This window comes from Coptis chinensis, chromosome 7 (genome assembly GCF_015680905.1).
Source record: "Coptis chinensis isolate HL-2020 chromosome 7, ASM1568090v1, whole genome shotgun sequence".
Lineage (NCBI taxonomy): Eukaryota > Viridiplantae > Streptophyta > Magnoliopsida > Ranunculales > Ranunculaceae > Coptis > Coptis chinensis.
In genome coordinates this window covers 39785836-39798468 of record NC_141462.1, presented here as the reverse complement: position 1 = coordinate 39798468, position 12633 = coordinate 39785836, and the positions used below count along the sequence as shown (strand labels likewise).

The following is a 12633-nucleotide window of genomic DNA, read 5'->3' as shown; positions in this document are numbered from 1 at the left end:
TCTCTAAGCTCATTACTTTGATTCCTAACTAGACACTACACCAACTATCATTTTGGGATAGGATGCAGGTCTAGTTATTCTTCCTAACAACCTGCCAAGCCAACCACAAATATTCTCCCTCACATGAGATAGATTAACTCCCCAAAAGAGAAGTTAGCTCATGATCCTTGGGATGATGAATTACAAGCTAGAAGAACAAAAGAGAGAAAAAGAAGAAGAAGAAAAACCAATTAAACTCACTTGCTTTTTATTTTCTAGAAGAAAACTAAGGTTTCCTCCATTAAAAACTATTACAAGCTTTCTTACAAAAACTAAAACTAAAAACTAAAAATGGCTAAGGAACTAAAATAATACAAGGTAAGGAAAATAAGTCAAGGGAGTAAATGGAGTGTCCCCCCTTGTTTTGTTTTCTTCTCCATTTGAGAGACATCTCATTTCCTCCCATGTGAAACATCAAACCACATTTACTTTATTTTTATCCACCACATTAAAACAAAGTGACACCTTGCCTTTTTTTCACTATTAACACCTAATCTAATTAATTACATGCAAGGTGTCAACTTTGCACCAATAATTTGTCATTTTTGTCTTGACATGCTCCATGATTGATGACTCATCCAATCTTGTGGGCCCGCATAGTGGGTCCTATGTGTAGTTCAGTGGCGGTCCGGTCTTTGGACAATTTTACAACTTCCCGCCTATGGGTAGAGTTCATCGCCCTGATTGTCTGAGCAGCTCACTTGTCGCATTCGGAGTCCTGGTTCAAGAGGTAGGAGCTTCGGAAGTTTGATGCTTCTATGCGGATTTGGAAGAATTCATATATATGTTGTTCCTCGTGCGTTATTGCAGGTTTAAACCATATTTCCATGTTTACTGCGAATACCTGCAAAAGTATGAAAACATATTTATTTCATGATAATTAAACACATAGTTAACCAAATTTATATGTCTCAACGGGGTTTAATAATACACTTTTGGGTGCTTATCAAGATGCTAATACTGCTCCTCCAGTTATTGAAGCTCCTGGTCTTTTGGACGAAGTTGCCTCTGATCAAGCTATGGGCGCAGCGACTGCCTCCCCTGAAGATGTTGTGAGAGATGAAGAGTTGGTCCCACTTCAAACTGAGGTTCTTGAAAATGTTTCATAGACTTGATGTTTTTGTGCTGACTGAACTTTTTGAATTTGTTTCTACTGAATTTGGTGTGTGCCTGATACATTAAGAGCTGGTTTCCTGGGGTGACCTGGGTGTGCAACTCGTTTTAATTGCTTTGATACTCGAACGAACTGGTTTCCCAAAATGTTTTGGGCAGTTCGGATATGTTATTATTGCATTATAACCGAGCCGGTTCTCCGGGATGTCTCAGCAGTTCGGTTAGTCTATGAACTGGTTTCTTGAGTTTGTTCAGGCGGTTCACATTTTTGCATTATGAAACACATGTTTTCTTTATATGGGTAGTTTCTTCTTCGCGTATGTGGATACTGATGTTTTCTGTTTTGATAGCCCCTTTTGTGCTGGACCTAGAGATGTAGGTCGTGGCGTTTTAGGAAGGTTATAGCGCTAGGGCGCGTTAGTGCTCAAGTGAGCGTGTTGCTGTGTAGTTTTAGAGCTCGAGTGAGTCTTTTACTCTAGTGAGCATTTTAGCTTGAGCAAGCGTTACTCTGGTGAGCGTTTTACATTGAGTTGACCTTAGAAGTGTAGGTCTCCAACTAGTGAGAAGTGTTTGAACTAGGTAGCCCTGAGCTTGAGTGGAGCGTTTTATCATGGAGAACATTTTAGCTTTGGAGAGCATTTTAGTTCAATTGAGTGTCGTGCTCTTAGAGAGCGTTCTATACTGAGTTGATCCTAGAAGTATAGGTCCTCAACTAGTGAGAACTGTGAAGGCTATGTAGCCGGTGAGCTCGAGTGAGCATTTTATTGTGGAGAATGTTTTAGCTTTGGAGAGCATTTTAGTTTAGTTGAGTGTTTTACTCTTAGAGAGCGAGTTGTGCATCTGTTTGTTAACATTAGGAGACTACTATGCATTGACGCAAACAAGAACTATATGTATAGTGATAAGAGTAAGAACTCATGCAAATAGAATCTTTATTGATAAAATTTCTTTAACAAGAAAGTATTCCATGCATGGACGTGGTAATGTCTGTCCGTCTTGAGTTTTAATCCAATACGCTTCGTTGCCTATAACTCGTTCTATGATGTAAGGGCATTCCCATGTTGGAGCCAATTTTGAGTCATCCTTAGTCTTTTTCAAGACTAGGTCGCCTGGTTGAAAGTTTCGAGGATTTACTCGCTTGTTGTATGACTTCCTCAGATTTTGGTGATAACAGGCCACTCGAATAGCTGCTAGGCCATGACGTTCTTCGAGTAGGTGAAGTAATCCATTGCATCTAGGACGAATCGGAAGCCTGTGTGTTTTTTTGTGGAATGTATGGACCCATGATGTCCAAGCCCCACATGTAGAATGGCCAAGGGCTGACAATGTTGATGAGTTCTCGAGCTGGTTGGATGATATTATGGCCAAATGTTTGGCACTTAATGCATTTCAGTACATACTTCTTGGCATCAATCTGCATTCTTGGCCAGAAATATCCTTGTGAGATCGCTTTGTATGCCAAAGAGTGACCTCCTGTGTGATTCCCGCATTCTCCCTCGTGGATCTCTGCCAAAATCAACTGACCCTGTTCTGGGCTTATGCACCTAAGATGTGGCCCTCTGGTGGACTTTCTGAAAAGTTTTCCATTGACTAGGTAGTAACGACTTGACTAGTACTAAACCTGTTTGGCCTTGGCACGATCTATTGGTGTTTTGCTTAGATGGATATAATCAATGATAGGTTGAATCCATGTTTGACTCATCTGAGAGTCAGAGAGTGGGCACAGGTAGCTTATTTCTAGGACGTGCTCATTTTGGGTAAGCATGGCATGTCTATCAATTACTTCAATGAGTAGTTTCCTAGGGTCGTAGTTTGGTGTTTAGGTCGCGAGGTATGCCAAACTGTTAGCATGGCGATTCTCTTCCTGTAGAAAATGGTGTATGGTGACTTTCTTGAAAGAAGGCATCATTTGATTTATAACTTGAAGGTATTTAGAAAGGTTACCTTCATTGGTGGTGTACTCATTGGCGACCTAGCGAACGACCAGTTGTGAATCGCTGAAGACCTTAAGCTCATACACTTTGAGTTCTAATGCTGTACGGAGCCCCAGGATCAGGGCTTCATACTCAACTTTACTGTTGGAGGTCGCAAAATCAATGCGAACTGATTTTTCAAGCATAGTGCCATCTGGTGACACTGGGACTATGCCGATTCCGCTACCGCCTGGATTACTAGTTCCATTCACGAAGAGTGACTAGACTGATACGTCTTGTTGTTTTGTGGTCGGGATGTCAACTTTTGGCTCCCAGTTCAGGTTGTCGACTGGGAAGTTTGCTAAGAAATCTGCAATGACTTGACCATTCTGAGATGTTCTCAGGGTGAACTCAATGTGGTGTTCGCCTAGTTCTTTTGTCCATATTGCCATACGAGTTGTCTTGTTGGCTTTAAGAAGGATCTTCTTTAGTGGGAAGTCGGTAAGCACTTTGATTGGATGTGCTTGGAAGTATGGCCTGAACTTTCTTGCTGAATAAAGTAATGCCAGTACTGCCTTTTCAATGTAGAAGTAGTTCTTCTCAGCTGGCAATAATGTCTTGCTTGTGAAGTAGATCGGTGTTTCTGCGATATGTTTCTCTTTGAAGAGAATTGAACTAATAGCGAACTCAGACACGGCCAAGTATAGCCCCAGTGTTTCACCATCAATTTGTTTTGTCAGGACAGGTGGTGTTGACAGGTAGTCCTTGAGAGTAGAGAACGCTTGGTGACATTGCTCGTTCCATGAGAATTGTTCGCCCTTCTTGAGAATCTGTAAGAAAGGTCGACATTTGTCTGACGCTCTCGATATGAATCGGTTTAGAGCTGCCACCATTCTTGACAGTTTATGTATTTGCTTCTTTGTTGTTGGGTCTAGCATGTCCAAGGACGCTTGAATTTGATCTGGGTTAGCTTCTATCCCACACTGTGAGACTTAATACCCCAGAAATTTCCCAGAGGACGCTCCAAAGAGGCATTTCTCGGGGTTCAGTTTCATCTGAGTTTGCCGCAATCTGGAGAATGCTTGTGCGAGATGATCTAAGTGATCGACTGCTTTCTTGCTTTTGACGACCATGTCGTCTATGTAGACTTCCATGGTGTCACCTAACATATCTAGGAACATTTCTGTGACAAGTTGTTGGTAGGTCACTCCAGCATTCTTGAGACCGAACGGGAGGGCATTGTAATAGTAAATCCCTTGTTCTGTTATGAATGAGGTTTTCTCTTGGTCTTCTTCTGCAAAAGGGATTTGGTTGTAGCCACTGTAGGCATCCATGAAGGACAAGAGTTTGTGGCCACAGGTCTGGTCCATAAGTTGGTCAATTCTTGGCAAGTGGAAACTATCCTTAGGGCTTTCTTGATTAAGATTGGTGAAGTTTAAGCAAAGGTGAACTGTGCCATTCTTTTTTGGGGCTACTACAATGTGAGCAATCAATTTAGGGTACTTGACCTTCCTAATGAAACCAACTTTTTTGAGGTTGTCGATCTCGTCGTTAATGGCTTTTTGGAATCTAAGGGATAATTTCTTAGGTTGTTGGCAAACTGGTTTGGCATTTGGATTCACATTTAGTTTATGGCATGCAATAGTAGGATCAATTCCAGGGACATCGATGTATGACCAAGCAAAAACATCTTTATTCAATGATAAAAAGCTTACAAGTTGCTATTTGAGAGTAGGATCAAGGTTAGCTCCTACATAAACGAACTTGGGGTCTTCCTCAGTTCCAAGGTTGACTTTTTGCTTTAGTCTGGGCTGAGGTGATGCAGTTGTGGGGAGAGCGACCTCTGGGATCTTGGTCTCTTGTGGTGTTTCCCTTTCATGTGTTGTCGGGGCAACCTCTGGGATCTTGGCTTCTGATATGACTCCTTTGGCTGATCCCCTAGCGCTCTGATTTCCCAGATTGGTAGGTGTGGGCTTATCAAAGGTTTTGACTTTAGCAATGAAGTCTTCGGCCAGCATGGTTTTGGCGATCTCTCCCTTGCTTTTGAGTGAAGCCCAGTGGGCTTGTTAACTGAGAGGATCTGATTACAATTGTGAGCATCATGCTGGTTGCTTCTGAGCTCCATCATGCCTTTGGGGCCAGGGAAGCGTAACACCTGATGGATTGTTGATGTTACTGCTTGCATCTTGTGGATATAACGACATCCTAAAATAGCAGTATAGGACGAGTTGACATCCAGAATGCTGAAGCGCATGTTGATGCTGACTATGTCTTCACATGACCTAATTGAGACAGGTAGGATAATGTCACTAATTGAGTCAGCTCGAGATCCATTGAAGCCATAGAAGGGGGCTATTGGATCTATCATTACCAACTTGGGCAGGTTCATCTCCTTTATAGTTTGATAGAACAGGATATCACATGAGTTGCCTGGGTCGATCAGGACACGCTTTACTGTCTAGTCGCTGATTTTGACGTGGTCAACCAGAGCGTCATTATGTAGGAGGCACACGTTGTTGAGGTCCCCTAAGTGAAGGTGATGTCTCCTGAGCTGCTGCCAGTTGTGCGTGGGGTCGGGGCCGCTTATGAGGAGAACTGGTAAACTTCTTGTAAAGCGCCTACCCGTCTACTTTTCTCCCTTGTGGATGTGATAGAGTCATCCTGGAAGGTGATCATGTTGATCGTCCTGTTATTATCTCTGTCAGATATGTGATGGCGGCGATCATGGCGAGATCGTTCTTTTGAGCGTCTTCAAGCCTGAGAGTGCTCTTTGTAGTTGTTGCATGGTAGAGTTCGGCTTCACTCTCTACGAGCCATGAGCTTGTGGCGCAGCTCGCCATCGACAATATCAGTATAATGTTTGATATGCCCTGCCTCAATGAGGTTTTGGAGGTAATGCTTGAGCCCTCGGCAGTCGTTAGTCTCATAGCACTTTGATTTATAGAAAGCGCAGTACGGCTTTCCTGGTGTGTCTTCTGGCCGTTTTACCTTAGGTCGGTAATAGGTTGTTTTTTTTATTTTCTCCAGTATATAGCTTGGAGAATTTGTAAGCACAGCAAACTCGCGTTTCGTGTGCGTCATGGTACCACACTTCTCTCCTTGTTGTCTGGGTCGCTTCTTTGAAGATGGGGCAGCGTCTGAGATTGCTGCGACTTTCTCTTGTTCACCTTCATGGTCTAATACTTCCTGTAGCTTGATATACTTGTACACCGGAGTGTACAAGTCTTCTAATTTCTCAGGACGCTCCTTCATAAGCGACCTGTATAGCCAGGTGTGTTTCTAGATAGCCTTGGTGAAGGCCAAGGTGGCGAAGGAATTCTTGAGGTTGCTCTCCATGGACAGCAACTCAGTCTTGAATCGACCTAAGAAGGAGCAGATTGATTCGTCGCTCTTTTAGGACAGCAGGAAAATTATGTCGAGGTCGGCTTTTTTACGTCTGTTGTGAACATAATGGCTAGCGAATTGATCGGTCAGCTTCTCGAAGCTATCGATGGAGTTCGGTTCCAGTTATTAGAACCAGTCGAGAGCTCCGTCTTTCAAGCTTGCAGGAAACAAGCGGCATTGCAGGTGGTCGAACTCCTGTGCACTATAGAGTGTGATGCTCAGAATGTAGCGAGCTACTTGTTGACCAGGACACGTACTACCATAATACATTGCGAAGCGCAGCTGGATGAAGTCCTGAGGGGAGGGTTTACTGAGGACCTCCGCTGTGAATGGGGACGCTCTGTATGTCTTCAGCATCTTTTGAACAATCTGGGTGGCATCTTTCTTCACAGTATTTTGGTCAATCTGCTGGGAGAGGTTGTTGATATGTTGATTCACTTCGTTGATGTCGTCCTCAGCGGTGACTCCGTTCGGGTTCTGGGACTCGACCTGGGTTTTGAGTGTAGCATTTTCCTGCCGGAGCAGGGTGATGCTGTCGTTCATAGTGCCAAATTGGGTGACCAGGTTCTTGACTTGCTCCTGTAGACTTTATATACTTTGTGGGATTGAGATTTGGATGGTTTTTTGAAAGTATGAACTATGGTCTCAAGAAATCGAGCCACAGATGGCACCAATGTAAAGGTTATGTTTGGATTTAACCTTACAATCGTAAGCTGGTAAGGGGAGATATGTATCTTGGATTAGATTTGACCGAGTTCGTATGGACGAACTGCCTACGTATCAAGCTCTCTCTCTGGAGGGGAACTTGAATCAGGTTAGACGTAGCTCCTCCTCTTCTTTATATAGGCAAGATGTCGGCATCTCCTCCTCTCTAGCATCAGGTCAAGATCAGGTCTTAAATGTACGCGATCAGTTATGATGGCGAGTTATGAGAACTCATTGATGAGCGTTCCTGAAGTTGCGGTATTGATGGTTGCAGCTGTGTTTGAGCGTTATGTGCCTTTACAAGTATGAGCAGAGTCCTCAGTCCGCGACTCTGTACTCGAGCGACCTGGTGGATGGCTCGACCCACGGGTTGCTAGGTGGCAAACTATGGAGAGATCGTTTATTAGTTCGAGAGTGTGCACTCGATCGAACTAATAGGCAAATCGTCCTGCGGTTTGAGGTTTCGTACTATGGATCCTGATGAACTGTTTAAGATACAACTTGCTATGTACAGGACACGTGGATAATATGCCTGAGTATATTAGTACCTCACACCGAGTTTTCTTTGTAGTAAAGATTGAAGAGTTTACAAGAGTTAACTAGAATCAAGAACAAGCAACCTTACTCAAACCTTAGCTTATTAGAGCTCCTATAATTCCCTTGAAAATGAATCTATCAAAGTAGTCTCAACCCTAACCATAAGTTTCTTTTTATATGTGGGGAGAAAATTTCGTGAGAAAATAGGCTTTGGAGTGAAATTTCGACTAACTGTTGAAATTCTGAAATATCTCAAATAGGGGTGGTTTTGTCCGATGCACACAGGTCGTGGGAACATGGGAATTCTAGTAGCTTTGGTCCTAAACGATGTGCGCAAACTGCACAAAGCTCTTCCTAACGACTACGACATGCAAGTTGTTCGGGTTTCTTCCCAAATGACTTCCACAGATTGTCCAAGCCAATTCCAGTAGCTTTCATTTCAACTGACCTGTGCAGCGCAGACCGTTCAAGGCTTTCCCGACCAACTTCGACATGTCATGGGGGCATACCAATTTCAAGGAGTTTTCATCCCAAACAACCACTGCAAATCGTGGATGCTTCATAACATCGACACTTCAACGTCGTCCAGGCTTGCTGGTGCAAAATCAAAGTTTCGCTTAATGGTTCCATAACCCAACAATCTCCCACTTGGAACCTTCGAGATTCTACATGCATATTACATATCAATTGTAACAACTCCATTCAAATCCAATTTTCTAATGAAACACTCAGCTCATCCAACATGGTCTTCAAGCAAGAAGACCCACCAAACTTGAACACAACTTTAACTTCTCAGTAGGCATGATCTTTGTCAACATATCCACCAGATTCTTACTCCCTTGGATCTTCTCAAGTGCCAAGACCTCATCCTCCAACAAAGATCGGATAAAATGATACCATAGACCAATGTGCTTGGTCCTAAAATGAAAAGCGGAATTCTTAGCAAGATGTATAACACTCTGATTATCACTATGTAACACACTCCTCTCTTGCTTCATCCCAAGCTCTTCCATCAATCCTTGTAACCAAGTCATCTCATTGCTTGCCTTTGTAACGGTCACATACTTTTCTTCTGTGGTAGACAAAGCAACAATATTCTATAACTAAGAAATCCAACTCACCATAATAGCACCTACTGTTAAAACATAACCAGTAGTGTTTCCTCTATGGTCTACCTCACCTGCAAAATCATCATCCACATACCCTTGCAAGTTCACAACACCCCTTCCATAACATAGACATTTCTAAGTAGTATCTCTCAGATATCTCAATATCCACACTTCACGGCTTCCCAATAATGCTTGCTAGGATTAGACATAAATCTACTGACAGCTCCCACTACTTGGGCAATATCCGGGCGTGTGCAAACCATAGCATACATAAGACTTTTAATGGTAGAGGCATGTGATACCTTAGCCATGAAGTTTCTTTCCTCAATAGTCTTGGGAGAGTGTTCCTTAGACAACTAGAAGTGGGCTGCCAAAGGTGTGCAAATTGGTTTCGCACCACCCATGTTGAACTTCTTCAAAACCTTCTCAATATACTCAGCCTGAGACAACTCCAAAATACCTTTCTGCCTATCTTTTATGATCATCATCCCTAGAATCTATTTCGCTACTGTTTGGGTAAGACTTTACTCAAACATACTAACGCATCTGCAAGGGAGTATGTTGTGGGAAAATTGAGATTGTGTCTTCAATGGTTGCCTACTACGTATCCAAAATAAACCTCTAGAATCAAGTCTTTAAAAACGTAGTTCTTTTGCAAGTGAGGAGTGATATTTATAGATGTAGAAAATAAGAGTTCTTAGAGCACAAGAACTCTTACTAGATAAGACTGGCCAACCCATTCTACCTCCAGTTATCTATCTTGGTGAAACTGATTCTACCTCCAGTTACCTATCTTGGTGTTCCACTTCTTGCAACAAGGCTAGGGATCAAAGATTGTCAGCCACTCATTGAGAAAATTACTTCGAGCATTACGGATTGGAAGGCACGGTTTCTGTCACATGCTGGGAGAGTACAACTAGTTCAATATGTTCTTCAGTCATTCCATGTATATTGGGCAAGATCCTTTATGCTTCCCAAAAGCATTTTGGATGCTATCTCTAGTATTTGTGCCCGTTTCATCTGGAGTGGACCAGAGTTGTCAGGGAAGATGCATCAGGCTAGCTGGGAAAAGATGTGTCTATCCAAAGAGGCAGGGGATTTGAACTTGAAAAACCTACACAGGTTGAATCAAGCAGCTTATTGTAGGATAGTGTTTAGTATTGTGGCCAAAGAGCAAAGTATTTGGGTCCAATGGGTGTATAAACAACATCTTCACGGGAAACATTTTTGGTCGATGCCATGTCCAGCAGACTATTCTTGGGTATGGAGAAAGGTCCTTGCTACTAGATCCATTGCAGCTCAATTTATAAGGAGTCGAATTGCAAATGGCTCAAACACACTCATATGGCATGATCTTTGGTGCTCAGACATACCTTTGAGTCAAAACATGCATGCACATGATGCCTGTAATGAGATCTTCCCATCTGAGGCCAAAGTAAGTGACCTTATTACAAATGGCAGATGGAATGACCACATTGAACTTCTCCACGATTATGCATTGCGAGAGCACATCAGGAGTATACACATCCACTCGAACCTTCATGAGGATGAAGTGATATGGACTCCGTCTCATACAAGAAGATACACGTTGAGCTCAGCATATACAACCCTCACTAGGGAATCCCCAACAGTCCGCTGGGCATCATTAGTATGGGGAAGATGGGTTCACCCGAGGCATGCCTTTTGCACCTGGCAATTGTTCTCAGGGAGTTTGCAAACACAAGACAGGTTAGTATACCAAAAGGTCCTCCAATTCTCTGAATGTTGCTTCTATCACTGTTCAAAAGAGAATTCGAAACACTTGTTCTTTGAGTGCTTATATTCGAGGGAAGTGATGGATGGAATTAAAGCGTTGTTAAATCTTTACACTGCTACTGTCAATGCTAATAGGGAATGGTCCAGCATTTTTCGATTGTGTGAAAGGTAGAAAGACTTGGCAGACATTTATCGGGCATTCATTTGTCTTCACGGTACATGAGATTTCAAAATTTGAAGCGGAATAGGAGAAGGTTCCAGTCTATCCCTCACCTCCAAGCTAAGGAGGTGGTTGAACTCATTGTAAAAGATACTAGACTCTATCTACAGGCAGAAATTAAGGACATTGTCAGTACTTCTGAGATCAAATAACTCTTACAAACATTCCGGTTGCAAGTGAATTTAAAGGAGAACACCGAAATTCCATGCTACTGGACTAAACCTGATGAGGGAGTTGTGAAATTGAACACAGATGGTGCAGTGAATAGTCGAGGTGCTAGCTCAGGAGGAATCATCTGTGACAGCAATGGAGATACAATGGTGGCTTACATAGGCAGTAGCTTGAACAGCTCAGTACTATATCAGGAGTTAAATGCAATACACCAAGGGTTGGAGATAGGTATGCGACTTGGAATCCCAAAAGTGTCAGTGGCGTCTAATTCGTTAAGAGCAGTTCATGCTATAATGAAGATAGAAGCTCCTCCATGGCAGATGGTAGATAAGGTAGTATCCATCTAGGGAATGGGAGTGGCTTTTGAGTTCATAGAGTTTAAACATGTTTTTAGGGAAACCAATAAGGCAGCTGATCATTTGGCATCCTTGGCTGACCATTCAGAGTTGATAGATGACTCTTGTATAATCTTCACCCCTCCTCTGTCTGAAAAGTTGCAGACTATTGTAAAGGATGATATGGAGGGAAAGATGTATATGAGGATTAATTAATGCAGGTTAGGGGTAGACCATAACCCTAGTTTATTGTTAAAAAAAAAAAAGACTAGCCAACTTAATTAACATTTGACCGGCTCAAGTGGCTAACTAAACCTGTGAGCCGTCCAGGTGACCAACTGAACCTGTGAGCCATTCAGATGTCCATTTGAACACGTGAGCTATCTAGGTGGCCTAGACTAGCCACTTAAAGTTGTGAGTTGAACTAGTGACCAGGATCAGTTCATTAGACTTGTGACCAAGGTTAATGATCGGAGACGGTCGTATGGACTTATGATCAACACTAAGTCACTAATGAAATCGTTAGTGAGGGTACAAATGTAGAGGTACGTACATTGCCCCCTCTTTGCTAGATGAAATTTATTCGATTTGGCAAAGAAAGAAAGAAAGAAATATTGTATTTGTTAACTGTGGGAGAGTTAACGGAGCATATAAATAAAATTTGGTAAAAAACAGATTGAGTGGAAAATCAAAGTAAGGATCTGCCTAATATAATGCATTAAAATTGATCATTCTATTTGAGAACATGATATGCTTAAATTCTCGTTAGAATTATTCTCTGACAAACTTGGATTTCTTTATTGAGCATGTGTATAAGAAAGACTAAGATTTCACCTAGCTTGGTGAGAACTAGTGGCCTCTATATGCTGCATTAATTAATAAACTTGTCGGTGGAAACCAATTCAAATGTTTTAAGATTTATTAGTCAAGAATCCAAAATAACTGCACATAATTTTGGATTCTAAAATGCTTAAACTGCATAACTTTGAGTACTATAGCTGAGACTTGATAAGATTTGCTTGTTAAGGCATTAAGAAAGAGTAGTAATTGTTAGGCTTAACATAATGCCATAGCTAATAACATGATTTTGGATCACGTAGAGTTTGATATTGTAAATGGAAATTGTAATGCTTTGAGTGCATAGAATTTAGTATTACAAACACAATTTCCATGACTTTGAATGCACAAAGTTTGGTGTCGCAAATGCAAACTCCATGACTTTGAATGCACAGAGTTTGGTGTCGCAAGCGCAAACTCCATGACTTTGAATGCACTGAGTTTGGTGTCTCAAACACAAACTCTATGACTTTGAATGCACAATGCTTGGTGCCGCAAACACAAACTATGACTTT

The 12633-nt window shown here is 42.1% G+C and overlaps 1 protein-coding gene and 1 long non-coding RNA gene across 2 annotated transcripts; both read left to right on the top strand.

Annotated features, from left to right (window-relative positions):
• Nucleotides 1–446: 446 nt before the first annotated feature.
• LOC147487498 (uncharacterized) lies at nucleotides 447–1400 on the top strand. Its single transcript, XR_015202450.1, has 2 exons — nucleotides 447–769; nucleotides 1012–1400. It is a non-coding gene; the product is annotated as an uncharacterized LOC147487498 (long non-coding RNA).
• Nucleotides 1401–7367: 5967 nt separating this feature from the next.
• On the top strand, nucleotides 7368–10727 carry LOC147487497 (uncharacterized). Its single transcript, XM_086574050.1, has 2 exons — nucleotides 7368–7457; nucleotides 9552–10727. The coding sequence occupies exons 1-2, from the start codon at nucleotides 7368–7370 to the stop codon at nucleotides 10725–10727; spliced, it is 1266 nt and encodes a 421-aa protein (XP_086430176.1).
• Nucleotides 10728–12633: the final 1906 nt, after the last annotated feature.

What these genes read in the sequence shown, in the direction of transcription:
- LOC147487497 (XM_086574050.1), top strand. Translation starts at nt 7,368, where the DNA reads ATGGCGAGTTATGAGAACTCATTGATGAGCGTTCCTGAAGTTGCGGTA. An exon ending in AGCGTTATGTGCCTTTACAA is followed by an intron (nt 7,458 to 9,551) that starts GTATGAGCAGAG and finishes TTCTACCTCCAG; the next exon opens with TTATCTATCTTGGTGAAACT.